Source organism: Mobula birostris, chromosome 1 (assembly GCF_030028105.1).
Source record: "Mobula birostris isolate sMobBir1 chromosome 1, sMobBir1.hap1, whole genome shotgun sequence".
Taxonomy (NCBI): domain Eukaryota; kingdom Metazoa; phylum Chordata; class Chondrichthyes; order Myliobatiformes; family Myliobatidae; genus Mobula; species Mobula birostris.
In genome coordinates, this window is record NC_092370.1 from 109,800,636 (window position 1) to 109,822,213 (window position 21,578).

The following is a 21,578-nucleotide window of genomic DNA, read 5'->3' on the forward strand; positions in this document are numbered from 1 at the left end:
ACTTTTCAGCCGTGATATTTTGTCCTTGTACCTGTCCATGTTGTCATTATTCCCATGAGCGACACGCACAGACTGCAAAGAGGGGAAATGAGCTGGGTTGCTCCGGGATAGTTGCATCTCCCACAGGCCTAATTTAACTTGAAAGGCACGAATGCTGTCGTAGTATTCCATAACAAGTTTGTTACGGCCTTGCATGCTAACATTAAGCATATTTAAGTGCTCTGTTATATCCACCAAAAATGCAAGATCATGAAGCCAGTCTGGGTCATCCAACTCTGCCACTGGCTTCCCTTTCTCATTCATGAATAGTCCAGTTTCCTCATGTAATTGGAAAAAAACGTTTGAGAACAACTCCTCTGCTCAACCAGCGGACTTCAGTGTGGTAGGGGAGGCCGTGTCCAATATTACTTTCGCACAAAAGAGTGTCAAATTGCCAATGGTTGAGTTCCTTAGCTCTAATAAAATTAATCGTTTTGATGACTACATCCATAACATTGTCCACTTTCAGGCTCCTGCTACATAACGCCTCGGTGCATAATACAATGAAAATTGCAGAATTTCTGCTCTGGATTCTGTGTCTGAACTTTCTCTCTGAGTTTCGCGACAACACTTGCCTTTTTCCTGACCATGGACGGTGCGACATCCATTGCCACACCGACAGCGTGAGTCCAGTCAACCCCCAGTCTGTCCAAGGCCTCGACGAGGCTGAAGAAAACGTCATTCGCCATTGTGGTGTTTGTCATGGGCACCATCTCCACAAACCCCTTGGTGACGTTCAAAGATGCATCAACACCACGAATAAATATTCCCAACTGAGCTACATCAGTCACGTTGGTGCTCTCATCAATTGCAATAGAGAAGGCAATAAATGACTTCACTTTGTCTGTTAGTTGACTGTTCAGATCTCCTGCATGGTCCCCGATTCTCTCTGCCACAGTATTTCTTGACACGCTGAAATTACCAAAAGCCTGTCTCTTCTCAAGGCACACCAGCTCAGCCGCCGTCAGCATGCATGCTTTGATGAATTCCCCCTCTGAGCATGGCTTCAACGCAGCAGCTATTTTGTTGGCAATAATATAGCTGGCCTTGACAGCTCCATCATGAGTCTCTCGACTTTTGGTGAACACTGATTGCTGTTTCTTCAGAGCTGCTTCAAGCTCATTTACCTTTTGCGTTCTGAGTCGTCGTGCATATTTGTCATATTTTTCTCCGTGCGACATCTCATAGTGTTGTTTGATATTGTACTCTTTTGCCACAGCCACTTGTTGTGAGCATATCAGACACACAGATTTGCCGTTGATCTCACAGAAGAAAAAACGATCTTTCCAATTATCGTTGAATATCTGACCCTCGATGTCAACTTTTCTTTTCTTGGAAAGCATTTTGAACCACAGCAGCAAACAGTTTCAATCTTGCTACAGGTGTTACTTACCTGAGTACTCTGTGTGTTTATACTGTGTCTGACGACGTAAGTGGGGCCCCAGTGGTCTTCAGTGCGGGGTGGTAGGTGTTTATGCACAGCGGGTGGATAACTGCCGCCTATTGTTTTCTAAGTACACACAACAAGCAGCACAGACAGCGGTGGGAGAGAGAGAGCGGCTGCCGTACAGATACATAATAGTCGTGCATATACTTTTCTCCCCCCCCCCCCCAAATCATCCCGCGGGCTGGATTGGACTCCTTCACAGGTCGGATGTGGCCCGCGGGCCGGTAGTCTGACACCCCTGGTTTAAACCGATCACGCACCAGCTCTGTCCCACACCTCCCTTGTACTGCATTATAGAACATAGAAAATAAAACAGATCATCACAGGAACAGGCCCTTTGGCCCTTGATGTTGTGTCAAATTAATTAAACTAGTAGTTATATATCTAACTAAACCGGTGCCTTCTGCTTACAAAATGTCCACATCCTTCCATTCTCTGCAAATTCATGTGCCTCTTTGAGACCTTCTTGAACGCCTATATTGTATTTGTTTCCATGATATGCTGGCAATTTTTCCTCCCCCCACCCAATTCCTGATACAGTGTCTAGACCCAATATATTGACATATAACTTTTGCCTCCATAAATGCTGCTCGACCAACTAAGTTCTTCAAGAATGCAGTTTTGTGTTATCAATTTTTATCATATCTATTGTCTCAACAAACCTCATTCATTGCTGCCTTGTAAGCACCTCTTCCCTGGTGAAGACAGATGTAACGTACTCATTTCGTACTTTAAATCTGCCCTCAGTAACCACGTGCATGTTCCAGTTTAGTCCTTCAAAGGCCCTACTCATAAATGGATTAATTTCTTCCTATTAAGATCCCTCTTAAGAGCTGTAGCCTTGTACAGGTTAATATCAGCTGGTGTACAATGCTCCTGAAATAGGTTACACATAACATGAGCCAATGGGCAAAATGTCACAATTTATACATCTTTAAATGCACAGGTTATTTCACAAGATACACACAGAAATAACATACTAATGGTACTGGATGATACTGGACGAAATACATGTGAGTTTTCTGTGCATTAATATTTAAATACAATTTTCTCCTGCATGAATCAACTTCACTTCAAACACTGGCATGCTCCTTCATGAATGCATGTATTCTTCCTTCTCCAAAATCTTAGTGGAATATGTACGGAAGTTCTTGAAAGAAAAGGATGAATCCATTTTTGATTTTCTTGACTCTTCTACGCCACTTTGAGCAGTAAGTGATGGAAATATGCAGAAGTTTCTTTAAAGGTCACTGTGTTTTCTTGATGACCTGTCAATATTACCCTATTATTCAGCACCGCCACTAAAAAAAGCACATTCTTTCCTGTTTTTGAGAATTAATTTTCCACTCATTTGTTGTCATATTTGCCTATGCAACAGGGGCTCTATATTTAAATCAGTGATTTGTTGTAAGTACTTTGAAATATCTTATGACCAGTAAAAATACTTTACTAGTGGAAAAAAGTTTCTTAAAAAAAGGGCATATTGCACAATATTTTTACTTCATTTTTTCTCCTGAGAATGTTGATTCCATGAAATGATCTTGTTCTAAATGCAGTAACCACTCTTACATTATAACTACTAGTTGTGCTGTATGGTCTTATGTTTTGCAACTCCAGAAGCTAATCAGAAGGAAAAAACTAGGAACTGTGATAGTGTGTCCATTTTTCACTTTTCTTTTCGTTAGTGAGGTGTGCACATTGATGTGATGGCATAATGTTGTATGCCATTCATATACTTTTACATATATCCCACAATGAATTATTTAAACAAACAAAGAATGCTTAATCAAACAATATTTTTTAACTTGAATGTTTTGCTGTGCTTCAACAGGTAGGTAGTCGTCTTATGTTCATTTTAAAACTTACTCATCACCACTATTAAGTCTTGTAACTCCTGAAACTAATCAAGAAAAAAACAAGGGAGCCTGGGATAACGTGTTTACTCTGTTTTTTCCAATTTTCCTTTCATTAGTGAGGCGCGTGAACAGACTCACCGGGGAGAAGTACTGGTAGATATGAAGTGGCCTCTTTATTCAGCAAAATATCATAAATAAGCTGACAGCTTTTGGAGTCACAAGAAAGAGGGGGATAGAGAGAAGTGGAGGGGAAGGAGAGGGAAAAAGTGAGGGAGAGGGAAAGGCAGAGAGAGATACTGGGAGAGAAGATTGGTGGCTGAAATTATTTGCGATATGTGCTAAACCCAAAAATAGCTCTAACAGTCCCTCCTCTTGGCCGGCAGGACAAAATAAATTTGTACCAGGAAAGGCTAACCTTAAGGAGGATCTACTCAAATAGTGCAGCAAAAATGCTCTGCTTCAGAATTCCCCTCCACCCCCAATTATTTTATATGCATCTAAATCTACCCAATCATCCCTAATCGCTACCTACAAAATGCTAAGTGGAGAGATTGCTCCAGAAGTTTGAACAACAGGCTTTAGAAATGTGGTTCTGTTTGTGCTCCTGTCGGGTTTCCCTGCTAGCTAACTGCAGCTTAATCACATCCTTGTCTTCACCCCTTCATTTTCTGGTAGCTTAATCTCTCTCTTTCCAGGGGCACCAGCAAAGTAAATGCATCAGACTCACAGGCCCTCTCATTGATGTACAGGAAGGGGTTGGGGTAGTTTCTATTTGAATGACTGCAAGGACTTCTCCCCCGTGGCACCCCCTTCCGAACTACCCAGTCGATCTCTGGTCCAACGGCTGAAAGGGCCCAGCTCGTTTGTATTCACTCCTCATTCAGGCTGGGGGTGACGGCCTTCAGATGCCATGTGTAATCTTTCTCAGTCTGCCATGCCATCGAATTTTGAAACCTGGTGATTCAGCTTGAACTTAAATCCCTCCCCATCTATTTTTCACAATATCTTTTCTATTCTATGCTATTGAACCAACCTTCTACCTTCAGCAACCAGCCTTCATTACAGAGTACCATTACCATCACATTTTAGCATGCTATTCACAGGTTTCTGTCACGCTTTCAGTGTCTTCTGCCTTCGCGTTTGCCTGGGGGTCTGTTTCCATCGACTGTGATCAGGTCTGGAGTGGCCAGCTGATGTTCACCTCTTAGGTTCTCTATAATTACACTGTTACTGGGTACACTTGATCTCCTGCTCTGTCTGTAGGGGCAACAAGAAGGTGAGTCATACGGTTTAACCTGAGTCCAGAGTTTCCACTGGCTGCCTCAACGAGTCTGCACACAGGGACAAGTATCATTTGTTAAGAGTACCATCTGTGGTACGATCCATCTGGAAGAAAACCCGCCCTTTCAGGCAGCACCCGCACCATGACTTGGTCACCTGGGTATCTCCCTTCCCTCTGGCTCCCTCTGATCAGCAACATGCTGCTGTTGCTTTGCTCGGTCATTCACATTTCCATGTAATCTTACTAAACCGGCAGTTGTAGTTTTTTTCTGTACATTTGTAATTTCTGCTGCTTCTTGTCCTTCCGCTGCTGTCCAGGCACTGATGTCTCCCCACTTGTTCCCTTTCTGCTCCTTCCTCTCCCCTTTCTGGTGATTCTTTACTGTAAACACCTCAGGCAGCTCCTGACTGTGCTTGGCCCCCTCCCCCTGGGATCTCCTGACATGATTCCCACATATCACCCTCTCTCTTCTCCCTGCTCGGGGCTGCTGACTCCCTGTGGGTTACGTTAGCTGCTTTGTGGGTCACACATGTTCGTTGTCCCTGTCTCATCTACGTTATTTCTCCCTTTTCTGAACCTATAATGGCTCCTGCTTCCCTTAGGATGTCTTATGCAAGGATAGTACCCTCAGTATTTGGAAAGACCCAGAAATACACTGGAAGCCACACTCCGCCAATTTCCAGTACCTGGGACTGACTTCTCTCCTCCCTCATTGTTTTACCTCCAGCACTGGTAATGTAAATCGTTTCTCCCGTTGTGGGCAAGGGTAGATCAGTTATCGATACTGATAATCCCGTGTCCACTAACATTGTGCATTGCTGGCCCCTGATAAACCTCTTGTGTGCCTCCATGGATGACCACCTCTGGCAAAAGAGGCAGCCTTCACCCATTTGTCTAACCTCACCAACTTTATAATCTGGTCAGTAACCAAATTGGAAAGAGAGAGCACTGCTGTGGACTCTGCCTGCTTTAGTAAATGACTTTTACCCTTTTCACTTTTTTCGGAACACTGCCTCCAACCATGGCCAGAGAAGCCACAGCTGTAACAAATCATTTCCTTTACCCTCCCACAGATTCTTGCTACGTGCCCCTGCTGCCAGCACACAAAGCAGGTTCTCTGAGACACCACGGCAGCTACATTTGCTACAGCCGCTTTGCGATTTCTCTTGCACTTCCTTTGCTCCATCTCACTGGCCCATAGAGCTAACACAGAGCAGGTTGAACCACGGTTATTCACAAATCTAAAACTAACTTTGGGCTGAGCTCAAGCCTTCCTTAACAGTATCCAACCTGGAATACACTTTATGTTCTGCATAATCCATGGCTGTCTCATCAGCTCTCTGAATCACTGACATTATTGTTTCCCTGTTACTCCCCCCAGTCGCTGGCTCACCTTCCCTTTAAAGTGATATCTCTCTTCATTGCTAGTGTCCCTTGTAGCTGCCCATGTACCATCCTGCACCCCCTAGGCCATACTGTCCCACATATTCCTCGGGCACTTTGCTGTTACCAACAAGTGTACATCTTCAGGGTGCTTCTGGTGAATTTCAAGCATTTCTTTGAGCTTGCACCAGAATTCTGAATTCCCACATATGACTTTAAGCGAGGGTAACTCTGACAAAATGCTCTGTTTCTCCCCGGGGTGAAGGGTTTATGAATGGTTGTAATCAGGGTCAGGGGCTAACTTTGGTCTTCAGGGTTCTTGACCTGATGTTGCCTGACCTCAATAGGCACCATCCTGACATGTACATATAACCATATAACAACTACAGCACGGAAACAGGCCATCTCGGCCCTTCTAGTCCGTGCCGAACTCCTACTCTTACCTAGTCCCACCGACCTGCATTTGATCCATAACCCTCCATTCCTTTCCTGTCCATATATCTATCCAATTTAACTTTAAACGACAACATCGAACCTGCCTCAACCACTTCTGCTGGAAGCTCGTTCCACACAGCCACCACTCTCTGAGTAAAGATCTGGGTAAAACCTCTCCACACTAATTTCCACACAATGCAAAACATAAATGGTAGGTACAAGTTAGACAGTACGTACTTAAAACCGCAGAGTATGTGCTCTGCAATCTGACACTTACGTGTGTCTGAACTCATGATGCTTACTGTATTCCTCTGCATCTAACTGTTACACCAAGGTGCGCGCGCACACACACACATTTGCAAATGCATTTGCTAAAAGGCAGATCCTGGAATGAGTATACGTGCGTCCACTGGCATCCTGAAACTTCAATAACCATCCTGCACAACTGGTGGCCCTGTCTCACCAAATTAATACACAAAGTTTGGTCGCTTACATAAATCCTATGCATGCGCACTCGTTACTCTTATATCTACCAGTTCAGCTCTTCGTGTTTGTGATTCCATGTGTTGTTACATGAATGAAGTCACTGGACAAAAGTACTGATAGATATGAAGCAGCTTCTTTATTCAACAAAACAAGATACAGCAGGCATCATATAGAGATGGTGTCGGTCAAAAGGTCTGGCTGGCCCAACATGGAGCTTAATATTTTATGTGCTAAACCTCAAAGGACAATTCCATATTTACAATGTATCTACAATGATTTCATTGAAACTACACACAAACTTCACACTTCCTGATTCACACCCACACCACAGACATCTAAATGAATTGTATTCAGCGGTGTCTGGTCTGTGATTCATGCCTTTTAGGGACCTATTGTTCATTTAAATTAGATCAACAATTTACATTAAGATTTGAAGATCGGTGGCCGAGAAGTCACTTGTTAAATGCAAAAATGCTAAACCCAGAAATCGCTCCAACACCGTGTACCACTAACCCAAACAGGTCCAAGTGTGAATGCTAATTTTAAAAATACTCACCCACCTAGACTGCTAAGATCGATGGCCACATGATAGGTCACAAGAAGGTATCCCACTCCTGACACCAAATGTTGTTGCATGAACAAACTCATCAGAAAAAAGTATTAGTAGATTTAAAGCAATGTCTTTATTGGACAAAATATCACAAATAAACTCAAATAAGCTGACAGCCTTTGGAGTCGGTGGGGGGGTGGTGTGGAGAGGAAGAGGGAGAGGGAGAGGAAAAGAGAAAAGGGGAGGAAGAGAAAAGGGGAGAGAGAGAGAGGGGAGGGAGGGAGCGAGAGAGAGAGAGAGAGAGAGAGAGAGAGAGTGAAACATCTGCCTGGCCCAATGCTGCAAAACATTTTATGTGTTAAACATCAAAGGACAATTCCCATACTTACAACATACCCACAATGCTTTGTTTGAACTACATACAAACTTCACGCCTCCCAATTCGCATGCACACCACAGTCATCTAAATTAATTTTAATCAGCATTGTCCCATCTGTGAGTCAAAGCTTTTAGAAACCATTGCTAAGAGCTGGATTTTAAATTTAATCTACAATCTAGATACAGATTTGAAGATAGGTGGTGGAAGTTATTTACTATATGTGCTAAACCCAAAATCCACTGTTTTTTTAATGAGCTAGAGAAGATTAAACCCACAATGGACTTCATAACCTGGTTCCCATTGCATGTCAATTTTCTTTTTATCTGTCAATTTAGAGCCCCGAGTATTCTATAAAAAGCCTAGAATATTGCAGGTGCCATAAATTGGAAAGAGTAAATAGCAATGTGGATTTTTTGCCTTTTGTTAGAACAAAGCTTCTTTTGAAGGTCAGAGATAATATGGATTGAAAGAGAGTAGATCTGAAATATGAAACCTTCCTCTCTCATGACCTTGACCAAATTTATTCAGTCAGCATAATACTAACAATGTAACAGCAAAATAGTTCACTGGAAGGTAAGATATCTAAAATCAAGGACACTATATCCACTTGCTATAAAACTACTGTAAAATTGACTTACATATAAGATTTCTATACCACAAAGCCCACTTGTTTCTGTTCTAAATATTTTCTCAGTTTAATTTGTAGCTATCAGCTCTGTTGGGTGTGTGTTCATTATGTTAAGGGATATGACTGCTTCATACAAGACATTGTCATATATAGCTGCCAAGGTCAAACACATCCACATAAGGCTGACTCAGAGTGCAGTATACTAATTTAGATTGTTTGGTTATGCCAGACAAAATTCGAGTTTTTTTGATTTGAAGAGAAACATCATAGTTATTCCCAAAGTGGTTAATCTGCATTGAACTTTTTTGACAAGGAGGAAGTAAAGGCAACATAGAGTATGAACCATTAGTAATGTGTTATACTCTGAATTGAGGAAGTAAAATTTAAATTTAAGTACAATTAAAAAAATGAAAAAATTGCATCTGTCAGAAATCTAAAATAAAAGCAAACATCTTAGTAATAGCCAGTCAGACAGCATCTGTAGAAAGAGAAAAAAAAGTTGTTACTACAGATGAAAAATCTTCGACCTGGGAAGGAAAGGTACAAGAATGGTGTTTAGAGGTTACAGCATCCAGGATAATGAAACAGCACTTTTTTTGGTGATGATTGTTGAAGCAGGAGTTTCCCTGGGTTACTGCTTTCGCATGATTAATCTTGTGTAGGCCATCATCCTCTTCAGTGACTCAAGGAGGTGTAAGTAGCGGCAGGTTTTGATTCATCCAAGAATGACAACCTTTCACCAATTTGGAGCTTTTCACAGTTTTGTCTGTCAATCCTATTGATTAACTGTCTCCTATTTCCACATTCATTTTCCATCAAATGGTTCTCGTTTGCTTTTTAATTAGCATGTTTCCTAGTCATTAAATGTTTCACCTTTCTCCCGCTTTTCCATTTACACTCTTGTGTCACCCTCTCTTCCTTCGAGACTCCTCTGAAGTCAACGCAGGAGGCATCCAAATCAATGAATGCAACGTCTGATTTGAAATTACTTTGTGATTGTAAATTTTGAACATTGACAGACTGAGACTGGACTCACTTCAAATGCTATCATAAAATACAGGACCATAACAGACAACACAATCGCAATCAACAATTTACGAGACAATAGTGCAAGTAGCCATGAATGTAGCCATAATCAACAATTAGCAGAATGGTCACAAGCATAAATGTTGAAAATCAGACTTAAATAAATGTGAACATAGGAACAGACTAAATAACTATCAAGAGAGCAAGGAGAGCAGGAAAGATCATTTAATGGATGTTGTGCAGGGACAGTTCAGATATTCCACCTGAGTGAGTGTTGTTGAATAACTGCATTGCTACAGGAGATACTGTAAGCTTTGGAAATGACATGTAGTCCTGGTGGTGATGGACTTGTAGTGTTCCCCTGATAGCAATTTGGTGCTAGGATGGGTAGAGCCAGCAGTAATTTTTTCAACTCTTTTCTTCACCCTGACGACGCACTAGTCATTCAATGTTGGTAGTTGGCAGCCAGTTATTTTCTCCACTGAGTGAACCATTCACTGCAACCTGGACTTGGAGAAGGAGGAGATGGTGGGGAAAAAATGGTGATACAGGTTGCCACAACACTCTCAGTGATGGCTGACTAAAAATTCACTAGGATACACACTGAGATGTTAAGTTTCCTAAACTGGCATAGGAAGAACAGTCTCTGCTGGGCTTTCCTAATGATGAACGTCATACACTTGCTCCCCTTCAATGTATTGGTAATGGTAGTCCCCTGGAATATGGATGACTTGACCACAGACACGGCCTGACCATTAACTTCCAAGGAAAGACAGTTAGAGGGTTGTTGACAGATATCAATTCTCACTTCCTTAAGCTCCAAGTTGTTACAAGCTCACTATAATGTAAGCTCACTATGATAGCAGATTCACCTCATTATTAGAGATGAGACCAACTACAGTCATGTCATCTGTGAACTTTAGGATTTTAATGCATTTGTCTGTGGAGGTACAGTCATCTGTATAAAGTGATAAAAGGAGGGGTGATAGAACTGAGTCCTGGGGAGAGCTTGTGTTTATAGACATTGGACTGACAAGTTGGAACCCAGCCTTGCATAATACTTCCTTCCTGTCAGGAAATTCATCATCCACTTCCAGATGTTGTAGGGTACAGCTATCTGGGCGAGCTTGCTGTGGAGCAACTCCGGAACAAAAGTGCTGAAGGCGGAGCTAAAATCCACAAACAAGATCCTCACATAGGTGTTGTGGAGTCCAAATGCTGAAGAATGAAATGAAGGCATGAGTTAACTGTGTCCTCAAATGAGCAGTTTGCCTTATAAGGAAACAGTAGCAGGTCAAGGAAAGGATTAGTAATGGACTTAAGGTAGGCCAACTTCAGATGTTCAAAAGTTTTCATAACTACTGAAGTTAGACTGGCTGGCCTTTCATTATTAAGTCTAGTGATCTTATTTTTCTTGGGAAATGAAGCAATTGTAGCAACTTGGAACCCTGCAGGGAGGTGTTAAATATCTTAGTGAAAACAGGTGCTGGTTAATTAGCACAGTGCCTCAGAGTACCAGGTAAGACAGCAGCAGGACTTGCAGCTTTCCTAATGCTCTGTTTTCCAAATAGTTTGCAAATGTCTTCTTGCTTCACAGAAAGTATAGGGTTGGATGGAAGGAGGAGGCAGGCTGAGGGTGAAAGGGGGATGGTGACATTGGAGTGATTGTGAAAGGGAGGGGGGGGTTTGGGGCTCTGTATATTGGGATCAGAGGAAGTGATAAGAGATAGATAGTGATTGTCCTTATCAAAGTGGCAGTAACACTGATTGACCGAGGTAGGGGAGAGGGAAGGCTTGAGAGCACTTCTGTTAGATGTTGGCAGACTTTGTAGGGAATTCCGGACTGCCTGGCTGCTGTTGTTGAATTCTCTTTCTAGCTGATCTTTATGTGGCTTTCACCACTTACAGAGCTCTATTCAATTGCCATTTTGCAGAACTATATTTCTGCCTGTTTCCAGACCTACAGGTCCTTTGTAGTTCTGAATCCTCAGCTCCTTGATGAACCATGGCTTGTCATTGTCATACCTCATAATAATCTTTTTAGGAAGATACTCATCTTCACAGAAGGACATGCAGGATGCTACAGTATCATTCTATTCATCTATATGCCACACCAATCTTCCATGGCCTTCCAATCCATGGATCCTAAGCAGCCTTTGACCTTCCAACAGCTCCAGGGGTCTGTCACTGTCTGATAGTCCTCATTGGTTTTGACTGATCCAGTTTTTGTTTATAGCTGGGAACAAGCATAGTCATTATATGGTCAGTGTTGCCAAGGGGTGCTTGGGGAAGTTCTGTCCTCGTGTATGGAGCTGGGCATGGTGTGTATTGAGCTACTGCCTGTGATACAAAGGAGTTGGTGAATGAGATTATGTGCAGACAACAGCAGATGGATCGCATTAGTCATTTTTCTTGTGACCGCAATACCCTGTTGGATATTGTTGATGTGGAGTGTTGCAAGTCCGATTCACTAATGTATTGGTGGGCTACGGGTGGGGTGGGGGATGGGGGCTGTTCCGCATGGCCTTGGTTGTGGCGAGGACGGGGCCTCAGGCCGTGGTGTCAACTGTTAGTAGCCGCACAGGAGAGAGGCCTTGGAGTTGGTGCCCTCCACCGGAGTGCAGGGGGTGGTGTGGCGTGGAGTCCAAGCTGGAGTTAGTGCCATTCTCTAGTATTTGTTTGGCAGAAGACAAGTTATGTTGTGTTCGACTGCAGACTGCTGTAACAATCATGGACGGGGTCTTGGACTATATATTTTTTGTGTGATTATATTGTACTGATCTATGTGCTTGCTATCTTGTATGTACTACAAGTGCCTTGTGCTGTGTATGACTGTTGGTGCTGTGTTTTGTACCTTGGCCCTGGAGTAATACTGTTTTGTTTGTCTGTGGTCATGGATATTCATGTATGGTTGAATGAAAATTAAACTTGAATTGAATTGAGAATTGCCAAATGATGTGAATAATTATTATTTAACATTCTGAGAGCAGTGAGATATTTTCACAGGAAATATGCTGGCTTGACACCATGACACCAGCTAGACAGTTGTGATTTTGGAAAATATTTTGAAATACATGCAGACTGGATGTACACTTCAGTATTTGGATAAAACACTGGAAAAAAAGCAGTGAAATAAGGAGCAGAAAATCATTGCGGAAAATATAATTCTTCAACGGGAGTTCATAAATTCAAACAGAAAATCCTGCACAAGTGGAAGCAAAGTTGTTAAACAATGTTAAATGAAATGGGATGAAATGAGAAAATTAGAGCTTGATATTTTGACATATCTGTTTTTCCCTTTTTAATTAAAGCAATAAGTAAACTGAAAAGGATCTGTTGAGCGAGATGGAAATTCTGAAACTCACTTGAGCCTCAGAATGGATCAGAGTTGCCCTGTGCAGCGGGCTGATTCAGATGTACTGCCGCAGAAGTCCAGCTTTCCTGTCAACTGGATGACACCCTGCTCAAAATCTGTGTCAAGCTCCCGGCAAGCTGTTAACTTGGGGCCAGATGTTAAGGTAAGAACATTCGAGACAGGGGCAAGTATAGGCCAGTCACGTCAGCCATTCAATGAGCATGGCAGATGCAATTTAAGCCCAAATGCTACTTCCCTACATTCAGATATTTGCTCAAATCCCTGGTGTACCTTGTAGCTTAAATGTCTGTCAGATTTTGTCTTAATCAATGATTCACCTTTACAACTCAGGAAAAGGAAATTCCAAAAATTCATGACTCTTTGAGAGAAGAAAATCCTCCTTATCCCCTTCTAAAATTAACCAAAAATAAGCAATTCCTTATCTTGAAACTATGCCTCTAGTTCTGTTTATCTGCACCAGAAAGAAAAAAAAAATCCTTCCAGAATTTTCAAAGCCCCTCAGAATGTTTAATGTGTTTTTCCCTCTAGATATCATTGAGTATAATAGGCCTAACTTACTCAACCTTTCTTCATACATCAACTTCATTATCCCAAGATTTAACCTATGAACCTTTTCTGCATGGCCTTTAATACAGCATATCCTTCCTTAAATATGAAGACTAAAACTTTAATACTCGAGGCTTGGTGTTACTAATGCCCTGCACACTTCCATCAAAATATCCATGATTTTAAGGTTATTCCATGACCTTTTGCAAGAAAAGTCAAAATTCCATTAGTCTTCCGAAGTAATGAGTGTACTGCATGCTAATCTTTTGTAATTCATCTACAAGAATTTGCAGATCATTTTGTACCACAACATATTGTAACTCAAATCAATATACGAAAGAATTTGAGGAGCTCAGGGGGTCAGGCAGCACGTATGAAAGGGAATGAGCAGTTAATGTTTCAGATTGAAACATTGCACAATGAGACACAGTATGTCACAATCAGACACTGTATGCCTCCAAATTGTAATCTCACTTTTTTAAAATGTTAATTTGCTTTTTAGTTTTTCCATCCAACAAAGTGGATGACCTCACATTTCCCCACCTTATAGTGCATGTACCATTCACTTAACTATGGCCTTTTGCTTGTTCTTTGTGTTCTTTCTTGGAACTTGCTCATCCAACTATTTGTCTATCATGAACAAATTTGGCTGAAATCCTCATTCAAGTAATCCCAATACATTATAAATAGCTGAAGTCTCGGCATTAATTCCTGTGGCATTGCCTTAGTAACTGATTCTCAATTCAAAAACCATTTCATTTATCTAGACTCACTGATTTCTATAGTTGGACACTCTCTTGTGCAAGCCAGTATATCATTGCCAAGCTTCTGTACTCTTATCTTATGTATTAAACTTTTATGTGGTACCTTACTGAATGCCCTCTGGAAATCTGAATACATCACACCTACTGATTCATTTTCATCTTCTCTCTTGTTAATTACTTAAAGACCTCTTGTAAGAATGTCAATCATAATTTTCTTTTCATAATAATCATATTGATTCTGCTTGGAAGTTTTATGATTTTCAACATCTTCTGCTATTGCCTCCTTAATATTGGAGTCCAGCACTTTCCCAGAGAACATTGATAGGCGAATTGTTTTCTGCTATAAGACCATAAGATATGAGAAAAAATTAGGCCATTTGGCCCATCACGTCTGCTCCACCATTTCATCATGGCTGATCCAATTTTCTTCTCAGTCCCAATCCCCTGCCTTTTCCCCGTATCCCTTCATGCCCTGACCAATCAAGAATCTATCAGCCTCTGTCTTAAATATGCATAAAGACTTGGCCTCCACAGTTGCCTGTGGCAAAGAATTCCACAGATTTGCCACCATCTAGCTAAAGAAATTCCTCCTCATCTCCATTCTAAAAGGAAGCCCCTCTGTTCAGAGGCTGTGTCCTCTGGTCTTTGACTCTCCCACCAAAGGAAACATCCTCTGCACATCCACTCTATCAAGGCCTTTCACCATCCTTCTGTTACTATCCCTTCCTGAAGAATGGGTCTTTTTACAGGTTAACACACAAAATGCTGGAGGAACTCAGCAAGTCAGGCAGCATCAATGGAGGAGAATAGTCAATGTTTCAGACTGAAACAATCCTGATGAAGGGTCTTGGCCCAAAATGTCGACTGGTTGTTTCCCCTCTGTAGATGCTGCATGACCTGCTGATTTCCTTCAGTATTGTGTGTGTGTGTTGCTCTAGATTTCTAGCATGCACAGAATTGCTTGAGCTTACTTTTTATAGGTTATCCCTTTTTTTTACCTTCTACAATATAATGTCCAGTATCCACTCTTAATTCTTCTTCAGATCTGGTGCGGCGTTCACTGTGGACTAAGATATCCCTGTGATTATTATTACTCTAACTATTTTTGTTTGTATTGCCAAAGGAAAAATGCCAAAGGGAAGCTGCCTACCTCTTCAAGTTGGAACAGTCCTTCAAAGATTTGTTGTCTGATATTAAAACTGAAATTCTGCAGCCTCTTGTCAAGGCTGGTAAGTGGCTCTTAGGTTCTGCATTATTTTACAAAGACTGACACAGGTCCTAAGATCAAAGTTCAAAGTAAATTTTATTATTAGAGCACATGCATGTCACCACATACAACCCTGAGATTATTTTTCCTGTGGGCATTCTTAGAAAACCTATAGAATAGAAACTATAACAGGATCAATGAAAGACAAAGTAGAGCATAGAAGATAACAAACGGTGCAAATGCAAATATAAATAAATAGCAATAAATAACAAGATAAAGAGTCCTGAACATCAGATCATTGGTCATGGGAGCATCTCAATAGATGAATGTAGTTATCCCCTTTTATTCAAGAGCTCGAATGGTTGAGGGGTTATAACGGTTCTTGGATGTGGTGGTGTAAGTTCTGAGGCTCTTGTACCTTCTTCCTGATGGACCTTGTATCTTCTGGAAAAGAATTCACTGACTTCACATACCAATGGATCAAATATCTGAAAAAGATGGTGGATGAAACTAAAATACAGTCACTGTGAAATTAATAGGTAGCGCATATACTTAAAAATGTTGATTAGCTAGGATGAATTATCTGCCTGGTTTTTAAGCTTCCTGATTCTCATTTCTATTGACTTCAGCCCTACTGAATTTCATGATGTGGCGTCTTGTGGCTTGCTGATACAATAATTTTTACTTTCCATTATTGCCTGAGTAAACCTTCCCAGTTTTGTTCTATGTGTGTTTCATTTCTGTAGAAGCTTCTGACCTAAAATCCCGACCACAGCTGAAAGAATCGCTCTTTGCCTTGGAGGAAAGTTTGGAGGCACTTTGCAATCAGACAGAAGACAATTGCTCGCACCTTAGCGAAAGATTCAATACTTCAACCCACAAGGAGCTCTACCTGCTCAAAAATGCACAGCAGCTTAAGGAGATGTATATTATGTAAGTGACTAAGCTGAGTATTTCAGATGCTTGGCAATCATGTCTGACTAGCCATTCATTACAGGTCAGTGTATGAAGATCACTAATGAGCATTTGTTCAGGTCCTATATGGAAAGCTGGTCCAAACAGTTAGAGTCCGCAGGTTATAAGACAAATTAGTAAGTGTAATGGAAGGAGATGGAGGATGACGGTGGGGTTGTTTTGGAATTGGAAGCCTATGATCAGTGGTGTACTGGAACCTCACTGTTAGCTATATGTAGGAACAACCTAGATGTTAACATAGGAGGTATGATTGACATAAAAATTGGTGGTATTTTGATAGTCAAGTAGATAGTCTGAGGATAAAGAAAGATGTTGATCAACTGGTAAATTAGGTAGAACAATGGCAGATGAAAGTTAATCCTGATAAGTGTGAAGAGACACGTACAATATTTAAAGGATACCTGGACTAGCACTTGAATCACCAAAGCATAGAAGACTACAGATCACTGCACATGGGATTAGCATTGATATGTATTTGATATTAGCATGGAGGGGTGTTGATATAGTGGAGTGCTGGGACCATTTCTTATGAACCTGAATAGAGTAGCCAAGTGATGAAGGTCTTGGACTATCAACCTGTAGGACCTGAGTCCAAAAACTACAGCCTTGCCCTGTTTTGTCCTGTGCAGCTCCACACCTCTAACCCCCTCCACCTATCCAAATTCCTTTAATCTCTTGCTTCATCCAACCCCTCACCTTTCTGCCCACTTTTTTTCTTGTCTCTCTCCATTGTCCCCTTATCCGCCCCTCCTCACAATCTTCAGCCTGTTCCTCCCTTACCGAACTAATTCTCCTACTGCATCTTCCTTCTGCTCCATATTTCTCTAATCTGTGCCACTGAATAGTTCAATATTTGTTCATCTTTCTCTCTTACAGGTACTTCATGGCTTTCACAAACTATGTTGTCCTCTCTGGCTTTGAACACATTGCAAAACAAACCAGGTATGAGGGCAATGGAAAACAGAAGCATTTAAAAAATATTGCACTTTTAAAAGAAATGGAGTAGCTTTACTATTTGAGATGTTGAACCCTACTTCACCCTGTAGGGGTTTAATGACCTATTTTAGAAGTTTTGGTTCCTGAAGAACAGCAATATGGATCATTAGACAATTAAATAATAAGACTTCGGGTGCAATGTGGGATAAAGATCAGATTGAAGTTCCTCCGTTCAGGTGCAGTATTGATTTGAAGCTTAGTGTATCTCTCTTCTCATGTTGGTGTGAATTTTTCCTCTTTCCACACCAGCCAGCTTGTAGCTTGAGCATTCACATGTGAAGCAATCCTTGGAATGTCAACCATATAACTGCCCTAGATATTGATCACACCCAGTGACCTCATCACACTCTGTCCTGCCACCAACTCTAAACACTACTCCGCTTAATGATCAGTGTTACTACTCACCTTTCTGCTGAACTCAGCCCACTTCCCATATCCACTGCCACCGTTCAACCTCTCTTCCTTTGTGTCCCCCTTGTCTTGAATCTCTCTGATGCCCTTTGCACAGTGACCTGGATTGGTATGTACTGAGCTTCCCTGCTGCACCTCCACATACAAGTCAATTGCGGGCATGCAGCAAACTGATTGAAGGGTGTTGCCTGATTTCTAGACAATACTTGTCATATGTTTAGTTATAAATTTGCTTCCTGCAAGCACAAGGTTCTGTCTTTGACTGTTATGGACAAGCTGAAACAACTCTCCTCATCTATATACAATATTCCTCTTGAATGTCAATCACACTACCACCTCTAAAATTTCTCATTTCTCCTTTGAATGTGCTCAGTTTAATAATTATTTGCCATTGTTCAGACCTATTCTTCCATCTACCTCTCTGTCTGCTCTCTTGTTCCTTCCAAAAACTTCAATGACTGGAACTGTATCTAAAAGTATGTCGCAAGAGGAATTCATCAGATTTGCATTTAAAGATATTGACAGTAACTCCTTCCATAATCCCCACTGGAATAAGTTGATACTCCTGCTTGCCACAATCTTCAGTAGGAAGATGATGGAAAATATCTGGAACCAGTCTTGCAAATTCTGCCTGATCTTATGAGCCTGCTACAAGTGAAGGCGGGAACAGCTAGTGTCTCAGCAATAAAAATGGCAGATGAAAATGCAATAGCAGATTATGTCTCTAACAAAAGAGCAAAATCTTTAGGCTTGAGTTGAATAGTTTCCAGCTTGAGTCTTTATACTTTGCTAATAATGATGCCTCCTTAAACACTGTTGAATGTTTTTGTTCTCTTTACTTTATCTTGTGACACAAAGAAACAAGTAATAATTTAAAGTTCAAAGTAAATTTATTATAAATGTGTATATATGTCATCATATACAACCCTGAGATTCACATTTACTTGTGGGCGTATTCGGTAAAAACATAATAGAATAATAACTATAGTTGAATCAATGGAAGACCGTTTGTCTTTTGTCCAACCAATGTGTAAAAGGCAACAAACTGAGCAAATACAAAAAGAAATAAATAAATGAGCAATAATCAATAAATATTGAGAACATGAGATGGAGAGTCCTTGAAAGGGAGTCCAAAGGTTATGGGAACAGCTCAGTGATGGGCAAGTGAAGTTGAGTAAAATCTCCCCCTTTGGTTCAAGAGCCTGATGGTTGAAGGAGTAATAACTGTAACTGAACCTGGTGGTGTGCCTCTTGAGACACCTGTACCATCTTGATGGCAGCAGTGAGAAGAGAGCATGCCCTTGGTTGTGTGGGTGCCCCGATGGTGGGTGCTGCTTTCCTGCGCTAACACTTCATGTGGATGTGTTCAATGTTGGGAAAGGCTTTACCTGTGAAGGACTGGCTGGATCCACTACTTTTTGTAGGATTTTCCATGCAAAGTCATTGGTGTTTCCATACCAGGCTGTGATGCAGCCAGTCATTGTGTTCTTTACTACACATCTATAGAAGTTTATCAAGGTTTTAGATGTCATCCCAAATCTTTGCAAGCTCCTGAGAATGTAGTGGCGCTGCTATGCTTTCTTTGTAATTGCACTTGTGTGCTGGGCCCAGGACCAATCCTCTGAAATGATAACACTGAGGATTTTAAAGTTTCTGACCCTCTCCACCTCTGATCTTTCAGTGAGGACTGGCTCATGGACATCTGAGTTCCTCAAACTGAAGTCAATAATCAGCTCCTTGGTCTTGCTGACATTGAGTAAGAGGTTGTTGTTGTGGCACCACTCAGCAAGATTTTCAGTTTCTCTCATATATGTTCATTTGTCACCACCTTTCATTTGGCCTACGACAGTGGTGTCATCAGAAAACAAATATGGCATTGGAGCTGTGCTTAGCCATACAATCATAAATGTAATGTGAGTAGAGCAAGGAACTAAGCACACAATCTAGTGGTCTCCCTGTGCTAATGGAGATCATGTAGGAGATGTTGTCAATCCGAACTGACTGGGGTTTGCAAATGAGGAAATAGAGGATCCAATTGCATAAGGAGATATTGAAGCCACGGTCTTGAAGTTCATTGATTAGTTTGGAGGAGATTTGAATGTCTAGCTGTAGTCAATAAAGAGCATCTTGGTGCAGGTACCTTTGCTGTCCAGATGCTCCAGGGTTGAGTGAAGAGCCAATCAGGTGGCATCTGCTGTGAACCTGTTGCTCCGGTTGGCAAACTGGAGTGGATACATTTCGCTTCTCAGGCAGGAGTTGATTTGTTTTATCACTAACATCTCAAAACACATCATCACTGTGGATGTAAGTGCTACTGGACAATTATCATTGAGGCAGGTTACCACGTTCTTCTTGGGCATCGGTATAACTGAAGCCTGTGTGAAGCAGACGGCCAAAGTGAGAAGTTAAAGATCTCAGTGAACACTCCAGCCAGTTGATCAGCACAGGTTGTTAGTATTTGACTAGGTGCTTCGTCTGGGCTGGATGCTTTTTGTGGGTTCACTCTCCTGAAGGCTGCTCGCACATCGGCCTCGGAGCCAAATATCGAGTTTGGGGATCTATTCAATGGCATCAGAAGCTGCTCGGTGTACAGCAACTGTGTTAGGTATGAAGTAGGTGATGGTCACTGATGTGATTGGATGGACTCGACTTTTATCATGTCTGTACAGGGATTCCATTTAACCTGCCATTTATGTTGCTTGTGTATGCCTGTTAAACTGCATGACAAACCGATTAATTCCAACATGAAAGATTCCATCAAGTGCTTGTTCCAGATGTTGCAGATCGTCTAGCTTTCTTGCAGATATCCCACCTCTCCCGGAAGATCTGGGAGTCTCCCGCATATCGATAGTGGCTCCCTGACGCCCGGAAATTATATACAATATCCCAGAAATAGATTTTTTTGAGAGGGAGAGGGAGAGCGAGCATCCTGATTGGTCTCCCTTCGTGCTAAGAGTGGTCCCCAACTACTGGGCTGCGAGGAAACAATATGATTTGGCGATATGAAACGATATGAGTCATTTGCCCCTTTCCTCATTCCCTGTCGCGCACTGTTGAACTTGAACGCACGCAAGGTCATTACCCGCGCGTCATCCGTGTCAGCGCGGGAAGGAGATCAACTCCTCGAGCTTGTAAATGACGACTGGCTGAAAAGTATGTTTGACATAACACTCTGGATCAAAATCAAGACTAAATATCCTGAGATAGCCACGAAAGCACTGAAAACGTTGCTTCCATTTCCAACATCATATCGCTGCGAAGTGGAGTTTTCTGCAATGAATGCAACGAAAACTAAATTGTGGGATAGACTGGACATAAGGATCCCTCTTCGAATATCGCTGTCTCCCCTCACCCCGCGATGGGACCGTCTTGTTGCAGGCAAACAAACCCAGGGCTCGCACTGATTCAGCGATATTGGTGTGTTGTAATAATTTTATACATTCCAGACATCCCACCTCTCCCGGAACTTCCGGGAGTCTCCCGCATATTAATAGTGGCTCCCTGATGCCCGCAAATTATATACGATATCACGAAAATCAATTTTTTTGAGAGCGAGTGAGAAAGCGAGAGAGAGCAAGCGAGCGAGAAAGTAAGCAAGAGCGCGTGAGAGAGAGAGAGAGAGAGACAGAGACACTGAGAGACTTTGCAGAGTGCTCTAAAAAAATAAAACGTACGTCACCCCAGACTACACTAAAGTGTACCCCTGCCTAATAGGGGTCAAAATAATGACAGTGTTGCTCGCTGCACTGTTTGAAACAGTGACTTTTCTATTGCCCATGGTGGGTTAAAATG

The 21,578-nt window shown here is 41.7% G+C and overlaps 1 protein-coding gene across 2 annotated transcripts in view; it reads left to right on the top strand.

Annotated features, from left to right (window-relative positions):
- LOC140198856 (ALS2 C-terminal-like protein) overlaps positions 1 to 21,578 on the top strand; it is a 107,990-nt gene that overhangs the window by 12,058 nt on the left and 74,354 nt on the right. For both annotated transcript variants that reach the window (XM_072260016.1, XM_072260026.1), the window contains exons 2-5: positions 12,823 to 13,029; positions 15,321 to 15,426; positions 16,151 to 16,337; positions 17,256 to 17,321. In XM_072260016.1, coding sequence (XP_072116117.1) covers positions 12,889 to 13,029; positions 15,321 to 15,426; positions 16,151 to 16,337; positions 17,256 to 17,321 — 500 coding nt within the window. In that variant the 5' untranslated portion in view covers positions 12,823 to 12,888. The remainder of the gene's footprint in view (positions 1 to 12,822; positions 13,030 to 15,320; positions 15,427 to 16,150; positions 16,338 to 17,255; positions 17,322 to 21,578) is intronic.